The sequence below is a fragment of the Zeus faber genome, assembly GCF_960531495.2.
Source record: "Zeus faber genome assembly, chromosome: 1".
Lineage (NCBI taxonomy): Eukaryota > Metazoa > Chordata > Actinopteri > Zeiformes > Zeidae > Zeus > Zeus faber.
Window position 1 is genome coordinate 53,548,915 of NC_137193.1, and position 10,470 is coordinate 53,559,384.

Sequence of the window (10,470 nt, forward strand, 5' to 3'; positions counted from 1 at the left end):
GGGGGGGGGGACGTGGCTCCGAATACACACACACACACACACACACACACACACACACGCACTAACGCACACACGGCTCCTTAGATTGACATTGGCTGCGGGTTCCCTCCGTCTCGCTTGAGATAACAGGGACGACGAGGTGTTGCTCACCGGTCCCGCGGCTGAATGCACGGCTCCGCGGCGCACCGCGACGACCACCCGAGTAATGCTTATACGTCAGTATACGGCGCTACGGAGAGATTTGAGATATTCTTACGTTATCCAGCCCCGACACAACAACGGCAGCGTTGTCTAGTTGGGAAAAAAAATAAATAATGAAAGGTTTGTTTGTCCACATTTATTGATGTGTGAAATGTGGTTGCAATATACAAGTTTATAAAAATACACAAAAGACATTTGCTAAATAAAGCAAAATAATTGCAAATGCAGTCGCTGAGAAAATTACACGAATCATTCCAAAAACACTGTAGGTATAAACATGAATGCAGTATTTATATACATCTAAATATTATATAAAGACGCTGTGGCGCGGGGGCACTTTCTTTTTTGGTCCCAGGGCGAGAGGAGCCGCGGTCACGTGACTCTCCGCCCATAATCGCCATGCCAGTGACGCACTGAGGTTCGCTGCGAGGAAAGATGGCTCCTTTTCCAGACGAGGTGGATGTTTTCACCGGCCCGCACTGGCGGATGAAGCAGCTGGTGCGCCTGTACTGCGAGAAGGTTCGTCGGAGTTTATGTCGGAGTCCGTGGTTACTGGCTAGGGGTGGGGAGGAGGGTGTCGCGCGTCCCAGCGGCCGAACAGACGCTCGCCAGTGGGACTTGAGGACAGTGCTAGCCACAGGTTTAGCTCGCAGGCTAACTCCCATGCAACTTGTTTGTTACACAGCGTGCCCGTGTGGCACTACACCTCTCACGGAATCGGAATCTGAAGCTCAATCTGTTTGTTATGTACTGGGTCCGGTACATTTTCATATACAAGACGTTTGTTTGGGTTAGGGTTGGTGTGGCGCATGTTGTACAGGCAACTAGCAGCAACAAGCTCAACGGTGTAAACAAATACAAAAAAACAGCATATACAGAATATGTGGTTAGTATTCGTTGGGCAGGATAAGTTAAATTAAAAGGCTATAGCAGGGGGCAAGGAGCAGTATGATTACTATTATTGGCCGTGGGTATTAATCTAAGTCGAGAGGTGTCACAATTATTACATCATCGTCTGATCACGGTTATTTGAGCTGATCGCTTTCTTTTCGTTAAATCCTTATATTCCACAACCATATGTTTATATATTTTAGTTGTTGTCCCGTATAAATTGACTCCATTGAAAATTAACTGTCGATACACACATACTGACTTTTTTTCATCTTTTCCCGCAGCTGTCTAAAACCAACTTCTCCAACAACAATGATTTTCGCTCATTTCTCCAGTCGTTGTGTGTCACCTTTAATGAGTTCAAGATGCACGAACAGATTGAGAACGAGTACATCATCGGTCAGCTGCAGCAACGGAGCTGCACTGTGTACAACGTGCACTCGGACAACAAGCTATCTGAGATGCTTTCCCTCTTTGAGAAGGGGCTGAGCAATGTTAAGGTAAATATTGGAGTATGTTGGGAACACATTAATGTCATTACTACTCAGGGTGTAATCGCTGGGACCTGTTTTACTGCCTTGATCATCCTTGAGGAACACAAAGAGCAGAGAGTTCTCTCTCAAGCCACTGGAAAGCCCGAAAACTGTGCTGGCCAGAATGCAGCAATTGTGTTAATGTAAACTTCCGCTCCATTCAAAAACAGGAGAAACTTGTAGAACAGACCCCGTTTTAGATCCTGTTCTCTTTCTTCCTCATGTTTCCTCATGTGTTGTGAAGGAATTACTTAAAAACTTGTTTTCTTCCCCCCATAAGATTGATATTTTCTTTTAAGTATGTTTACAGTGCATCAAAGTTTATTGAAGGAGCAAACTGTCAGGTCCGTTTTCCTTTGTTTGGTTGCTGGCTACAGTGTTGTAGTCATTGCAGGGACACACTTTCTGATTAACTTCATAAAATGTCAAATGGACGTATTTAAAGACTGATTTGGCAAAATTTGTAGATGAGTTAAAAACTGATGACTATACTGTTGTTAATCACACATTTCATTACCTACATAATAATATTGTATGCATATGTCTGTGTTTCAGAATGAGTGTGAGCAGCTTAACTATGCCCGGCAGCTTAAAGAGAGACTTGAGGCCTTTACACAGGACTTTCTGCCCCACATGAAGGAAGAAGAAGAGGTATTGAAACTTGTTAATCGTCTAATCTTTAAATCATATATACTTTATATAAAAAATAGTTCAATCATATATTCTTTATATAAAAAAAGAGTTATAGCATATATTCTTTATATATAAAAATGAGTGTTGTTTATATATAGAGCTGGGCGATAAAACAATCTTGTCATTTTCACGATAAAATCTTCCACGATAACGATGATACATTTCTGAGATTTATTTTTGATACAGTTCGATACAGAGTCAGTTTTCCTCTATGTACACGACAAGAAGAGCCAATCGTACAGCAGAGAAACAAACATGTGACATGAACAGCCAATCGTACAGCAGGTGCACCGGGGCTTCATCCGCTCTCTGGCCAGGCATCGCACAGTGGAGTGGGGTTGAGGCCCCCACCGGCGCTGACATGGCAGGTCTTCCTCAAAGACCAACTTGAATTTGACCTGGCCCTCCTCCCAACCCCAACCCCAGCCCGGCACGGCTCCCATCCCCGCAAAGCAATTTAAAGAAAGAATCCACAATTTTCAGTGATGTCTGGTCTGACACGGTCGGAGAGTCCCTTGGTCCACTCCAACGTCCCCAGATATAATCACAAAGCGCAGATTCGGGAACTTTTTGGACTGTTCTCAGATGACAATGAAGATTATATGATATATTTAAATGTGTATGTATATATATATATATACACATCGTTTTATTTACTTATCTCTCTTTTGGTTTTTTTATTTGATCTTTTCAGTGTTTAACATAAAGCCATGAGAATACACTTAAAACTGTAAATTGAGCATTATTATTATTCAATATATGTCATAGTTATTGAGCATTATTATGATTCAATATATATTGTGATAATTATCGACATCGATCAATATAAAAAAAACCTTTTGTGATAGCATTTTTGGCCATGTCGTCCAGCCCTATTTATTTACATGAATAACAATTCTATTTAAAATTCATGAACATACATTTTTCTGTAGCATATTCTATTGTAAGGTTTCCATTTGCATTGCAGGTCTTTCAACCCATGCTGATGCAGTACTTCACCTATGAGGAGCTTAAGGACATCAAAAAGAAGGTGATAGCGCAGCACTGCAGCCAGCAGCAGTGGGACAGTGCAGCCGAAGTGCTGAAAGGACTCAGTTTGTGGAGCCAGGCGGAGGAGCTGCAAAAAGCCTTCAAATACGCTGATCATGAGAAGACGGATGTTGGTTAGTCCAGTCTCTCCGTGACCTTAGGTCTGCACCCAAGAGAGATAAGTGTTTGTTGACTTATTGTTCTGACATTTTTAATGAAATCCGACTGCATTTTTGGTATGTTTCTCAGAACTGGAGCAGAATGAGTCCTCTTCAACCCACATCTCGCAGCTTCCAACAGAGATCATTCTGAGGATTTTCCGTTACTTGGGCCCTGAAAACTTGTGTCGCTGCAGTCAAGTTTGCAGCTCCTGGTCAGGGCTCGCCAAGACGGGCGTTCTGTGGAGGCACCTCTACCCCGTACGCTGGGCCAGAGGTAACCGTGGCCTGTTACTTTGTACCTTGTTATGACATTTACCTTTAGTTTTGTTTTCCAGGGTAGTAGGGTAATTACAAACCCTTTTATCTCTCATATGACACAAATATGACTAAGTTACTATTGATGGGTAGTTGCCAAAACAGCTGATTTGTCGTTAATAAGTGACTATTTGTTTTACCTCGAAATTTAGACCTTAAAATATTCTGCCCTATAACTTTGCAAACTTTCTAAAACTCTGTTTCACTGTTTTTACTTTCAGTATAGTCTGTCTGTTATTTGGACTTTTGAACTTTTAGAGGTTTTATTGTTTAGAGATTTATTGGTGTTGTGCAAATTGATATTGCCTATTTAAATTGGAGATGGTAAAACCTGATTTAAGGAACACCATCTAACTTTTTACATTAAAACAACAGCTTCAATATCACTTTAGTGGTACACTGACTTGTAATATGGAGAATGGCTCCTCCTCCATTACCACCCACGGGGCCCTCTTTTCCCTGGGCTCTGGGGGAGCCGTGGACTGACAACTTGCTGAAGCGGCGAGGTCCGTGCAAGGGCCACTGCAACCTAGGTGTGCATTATATCGAAGTTTCTAACATAACCTGTTATTGAAACGTGGCCGATAAGGTTAAAATTTGTCCGATAAAATAAATTATTTTCGGACACCAGACCGAATTTTATGACAGTGGTTTAAAAGTGACTTGAACTGTAGGGGCGCCAAATACCAAAAGTTACATAGTGCTGCCGTGAAGATGAAGAATATATTCTACCTTTCGAATGCTATTTATACAATAGCTTCTCACAAATCAATTTTAGCTTCTTTTTTTTTTTTTTTTTTTTTTTTTAATTTAATTCTTTTTTGTATTTTCACCAAGTAGTTGGTCATTAAAATATACATTCCTTAAGTGACACCTGAAGTAAAGGTACACATGATATATTTGCAAATATCATGCAAGACATTTGTTAAGCCTCAAACCACATGCACATAAAACAGTGTTGACTTGTCTTTTTATATTGCTCATTGTCTGTGAATCATCATAGGAATACGTGCTTACATGTGTGTGTGACCTTGTTGATTATTAACAATAAACTATTTATTTTCTAGCAAATAAATTTGATTTCACATTTTGTGTGACCATGTGCTAGATGCCAGTTATGTAAACAGTCCTTTACATTACAAAATCATTTTGATTTACATTGTAAACATATACATACATATACATACATATACATTGCATTGTGTTACAATTATCTTTACTGTGTGTGTGTGTGTGTGTGTGTGTGTGTGTGTGTGTGTGTGTGTGTGTGTGTGTGTGTGTGTGTGTGTGTGGGGGGTAGGTGACTACTACAGTGGTCCCCCTGGTGACCTGGACCAGGAACCAGATGAGGAGTGGGTGAAGAGCAGGCAGCACGAGGGTCAAGCCTATCAGGATTGGGATGAGGACGCTGATGTGGATGAGTCTGGTGAGTTTGCTCTTCAACAAAGCACAATAAAGCAAGGAAACAGCCAGAATAACGTTTTTCTTTTTGGCATCAAAAGCTTCGATGCATTTCTCCTACTACAAGTATGGTCCATCTAGCCAACACCTGATATAGCTCCTACCTCGGAACTCATACAAGTTTAAACTTAAAGACGAACCTAAATCTTATCGTGTGTGTGTGTGTGTGTGTGTGTGTGTGTGTGTGTGTGTGTGTGTGTGTGTGTGTGTGTGTGTGTGTGTGTGTGTGTGTGTGTGTGTGTGTGTGTGTGTGTGTGTGTGTGTGTGTGTGAAAGCAGATATGACTGAATGTATGGAGGAATCTTTGGCAATTAACACTGCTCAGAGGGAGAAGAAGCTTCTGAAAGGGATCATCCAGAACCTTCTGTCGGCTGTGGGTTCTTCTGTCAGGTCCCTCATTCTGGCGTACAGTTCCTCGGTCTCCAGTAAGATGGTACGTGGAGTAATACAACCGTTCTCTTCATTCAGCAACCACACAACAACGACCCAATGAGTTTGACTTAACTGTCAATCATTTATCTGTCCTCTTCCAGATGCGTCAGATTCTAGCTCTTTGCCCCAACATCACTCACCTGGACCTAACCCAGACCGATGTGACAGATGATGCATTTGACTCGTAAGTGTCTTTGTGTTTATTGTGTCATTCCGTAGGGTGCAATATCACATTTTAAGGGGTATTTAATTTCATCCATCTCTGCTCGTCTACCCTTCTCTCTCAGTTGGGCGTCTCTGAGGGCGTGTCAGTATCTTGATCACCTCGACCTGTCGGGATGTGAGAAGATCACTGACCACACCCTGAAGAGGCTTTCCACTGCGCTGGGCAGCCTGCCAAAGTGCTCCGACCGAGGGGCAAAGTTCCTCAGGAGCCCCCCACTCCCCATCGCTCTGCTGGATGAGAGGAGCATGCACCCCATCAGGAAGAAACGGCAGGCCTTCATCTTCAAGCACAGGGCTGGACGCACCCAGGTGTGGGTCCTGGACCCCTCAGACCTGCAGGACATTGAGGACGCGGCCGAGGGGAGGAAACTCACGGAGGCGGCGCAGCTCAGAGGAGGCTCGTGCTGCTGCAGGCGGGGCAGGCGTAGACACAGGACTGCTTTTAACGCCTCCTACTTGCACCAGTACGCCGTCTCTGCGGAGATGCTGTGTGGCCACTCCACCTGCTGCAGCACTGGAATGACCCTCAGGACGTTTACCGGGTCAGACCAGACCAAATGCCTCGTTGAGGGCCTGCAGTGCCTTGAGGCCAGACACAGGACTGACAAGTCGGAGGCCAAACGCCCACTGAGGTTTCTCAGTCTCTCCGGATGCTACCAAGTCACCGATTTGGGCCTGAGGTGAACATGGACAGACAAATGCTATATATTTCTTTAATTTATTTTTCAAACATAGCAAAACAGGTCTATAGGTTGGTTCACAAAATCCATGGTTCGGCTCAATACGACAGAGTGGTGTCACGGTTTGGCTCATTTTCCATCCAGAGAATGTATCCACCGCAATTTTTATTTTATCAATTTATCATGAAACTAGGATCATTAATGTAGGATCTATTTAGACTTTAAACACAATGCCGACGTTGTTTCATAGCAGTATGAAATACAATCAGTAAAACCTCGTAAATTAACAAAACAATAAACTATATATTTTTTCTACAATGCATGGGCTTGAGAAGATCATAACGGGACTCATGCTTCCTCTTAGTGTATGTGTTGCCTCCTGCATCCCATCTTAGGGTGTGCTGTCGAGTTGAACAGCACTGAGAATAATACATTTCTCGCTGTTGAAATTAAAACTATAATTCAGTTCATCCACTTTACGGAGTGATTTTTCCTTGGAATCTGTACCAAACCGCGAGCCCTGTACCGAACCGCTCAATACGTATTCGTGCATTGTTACACCCCATATACACCGATCAGCCACAACATTAAAACCACCGACAGGTGAAGTGAATATCATTGATCATATCGTTCCAATGGCACCTGTCAAGAGGTGGGATATATTAGGCAGCAAGTGAACAGTCAGTTATTGATGTTGATGTGTTGGAAGCAGCAAAAATGGGTAAATGACTGAGTCAGAGCATCCCTAAAACAACAGGTCTTGTGGGCTGTTCCCAGTATGCACAGGTTAGTACCTAACAAAAGTGGTCCAAGGAAGGACAACCAGTGTCCCTGCGACAGGGTCAAGGGCGCCCATGGGCTCATTGATGCACATGGGGAGCGAATGCTAGACCGTCTGGTCCAATGGCACAGAAGAGCTCCTGTAGCACAAATTGCCGAATAAGTTAATCCTGCTATGGCAGATGTGTGATGTTTTGGGCAACGTTCTGCTGGAACCTTGGGTCCTGGCATTCATGTGGACGTTACCTTGACACATGCCACCTACCTAAACATTGTTAGAGAAAAAGTGCACCCCTTCATGGCAACGGTATTCCCTGATGGCTGTGGCCTCTTTCAGCAGGATAATGGTGTTTTTTGTTGTTTTTTTTTCTCTCGGCACAAGGAGGTCATACACGATCACATTAGGCAGGTGGTTTTCATGTTGTGGCTGATTGGTGTACATAGGTATTTGGATATGGTTACACTGGGTCCATTTACATCATCTAGATCACTCAATAACATGGAATTGGTGAGGTCTATGGCATAGAGAAACAAGAGCTGTCAATAAGATCAATATGAACACTTTGTCACATTACTCTGATATGTTTACATTAACTGTCGTATTTTATGTATTTACCGAAAGTTTAAAATAATTACTGACTTATCTGTCTGACACATTTCCAATATCAATTTCAAACATCCAGTAAGCTGTGCACACTCAGAGGTTTTCACAGACTTTTATTTAGTGTCTGATATATTTCCAAAAATATGAAACATGTTTAGTACTATCAGAAGACCTTAGTCCTGGCGCCTGTGCTGCTCAACAACGTGATTTATAATCTCACTCCCTAAAGGGACTGAGAAGGACGTAATAAACACAGCAAAGCGATCCCTATGCTGGACAGTCAAACCAGGAGCAATACATCTGCTCAGTTTATTTCATATGGGATGCAGCATCATTCATAGCCTTTTTAAAATATGTGCCGTTCCACAATTTGAGTAACTCGATAAAACTGCTAGTAGTTTTGTGTAATTTCAGCATAATACCATGAGTGGCTCTGGGGACCTTTCATAGCAAATGGTGTGTGTGTGTGTGTGTGTGTGTGTGTGTGTGTGTGTGTGTGTGTGTGTGTGTGTGTGTGTGTGTGTGTGTGTGTGTGTGTGTGTGTGTGTGTGTGTGTGTGTTCCTTCCTTCCAGGGCTCTGTCTCAGCATGGGGGGCTTCCCGTCCTGGAGCATCTCAACTTGTCCGGCTGCCTCTTCGTCACTGAGGTTGGGCTGCAGGAGCTGGTTTCTGCCTGTCCAGCTCTCAACGATGAGCACTTCTATTACTGCGACAACATTAACGGTAACACACAGAAACGGACGTCTTTGTGTTTTTTTTGTCAACCTCGAGTTGAGGTTTTCGGCCCCGTCATTATAACGTGACCTTTTAATCAATAGAACGTTTTGGCACTGTGCTCATGCGCACCATTAAAATGTTCCCAAAAAAAACAGAAATTCATCCACCCTAGTGTGAGGAATGGACAAGGTACATGCATGAAATACATTTGTAATTGAGGAAGAGAAGCTTTGCCAAAAACTTCATTGATAACATTTGATGACACTGTCATAATGAATGCAAGGTGATCTGTTCGGATGACTGTGATCCCATCACTGATCCCACCCACACAGCACGTCTCCCATTGTAAGCACCTTAATATACTGGTGCTGGTCTTGTGAGGTGGAAGGTAAGTGGACGTTTCGGAGCAGCCATGTGCTTTCAGTATTTACTGATTCAGCCTATCGTAACACGTGAAGTAAATCGTTGTGTTTTACATTCTTATGTTTAACAGTAAATCTACAAAAGCCTGTGCCTTTCCCTCCTGTCCTGGGATCCAGAAGGTCAGTTCTAACTGGTGTAACTTTTGTCCCCAGGACCCCACGCAGACACAGCCAGCGGCTGCCAGAACCTCCAGTGCGGCTTCAGGGCCTGCTGCCGCTCTGGGGAGTGACCCGCCGCTCTCTCACCCTGTCACGTCTGCTTCTTTTGCACTTTAACCTGATGATTCCCATTCGCTGTTAATTACATTGCTGATAAAAAAAAAAAAAGAAACAGTTTCTGGATGAAACTGTGAAAGAAAGTTGGCTCCTGGCTTTCCCATTCCACACGATTATAGGAAATACTCCTTTCGAAAAGGAAAGTATTAAACGGCGTGGGATTTGAAGTATCTGTAAAATGTACATTTTGGTGCATTTTGAGGTTTTCGGAAAAGTAATTGTTTTGCAGATTTGATTGAGTTACAAAACAATAGAAAAATGTGAGCACCAAGTACCTTCTGTGTTCTGTAGTGAGTTCAGCTACGCTCCTTAAACCCTTGTCACTAAATATAAAACTTGTATTTTATTATGAGGTCATAGTCTCACTCGTCTTCACCACAATCATACCTATAACCCAATTGGTTTCAGTAACTGATTTTATTTTTCAAGGCGTTTCTTCACCCTTATCTATACACGCACCAATGTTGTCACCTGGTAGGTAATTTTTAACATGAATGATGGTTGAATCGACTTGTTTTCTTCCATATTGAAGTTATATGAATGAGGACATGGCTTTAAAAACGGTTCTTGGTCAGGAGGGTCAGCATATGTCTGGAGTGTCCTGTAGACTTCTTACAGCATGTTCCATAGTCTTGACTTTTCATATGCTATACAGTACATACAGTTTAAAAAAAAAAAAAACCATCCAAAACTTATGTTGTTGGTCACTGTTTCCTGTTAAGAAAAACAAGATTCTTACATTTTGCTTCAAGATTTAGCCTCAAGCACTCCACAAAGCGGGCCAAAAAATGACCAGTGATCACATACAGTCTGCGAAGTTAGAGAACAGCTGTGACAATTCCTCCACTACGGTGATGGTCACTTGGGTTTAGTTCAATTTGGTATCATTTGTAATGGATTGACCTGCTCTTAACGGCGAATGCCAGCACGGGGCACCATTCACCAGAGCTGCATTCAATTTTTAAGACACTTTGTTTTGCTCGTTCAAACGTTACGCATGATTTTAATGGTAATGTGGAACAATTAAAGTATTGGGGTTCAAAGGTTTCTG

At 42.7% G+C, this 10,470-nt stretch overlaps 1 protein-coding gene across 1 annotated transcript; it reads left to right on the forward strand.

Moving 5' to 3' along the window:
* Positions 1-602: 602 nt before the first annotated feature.
* fbxl5 (F-box and leucine-rich repeat protein 5) lies at positions 603-10,466 on the forward strand. The gene is made up of 11 exons (XM_080000135.1): positions 603-720; positions 1,377-1,592; positions 2,181-2,276; positions 3,286-3,481; positions 3,597-3,782; positions 5,124-5,249; positions 5,563-5,717; positions 5,818-5,900; positions 6,004-6,621; positions 8,579-8,727; positions 9,297-10,466. Exons 1-11 carry the CDS (start codon positions 637-639, stop codon positions 9,371-9,373), a joined length of 1,986 nt encoding a protein of 661 aa, XP_079856261.1. The 5' UTR covers positions 603-636; the 3' UTR covers positions 9,374-10,466.
* The last annotated feature ends 4 nt before the right edge of the window (positions 10,467-10,470 follow it).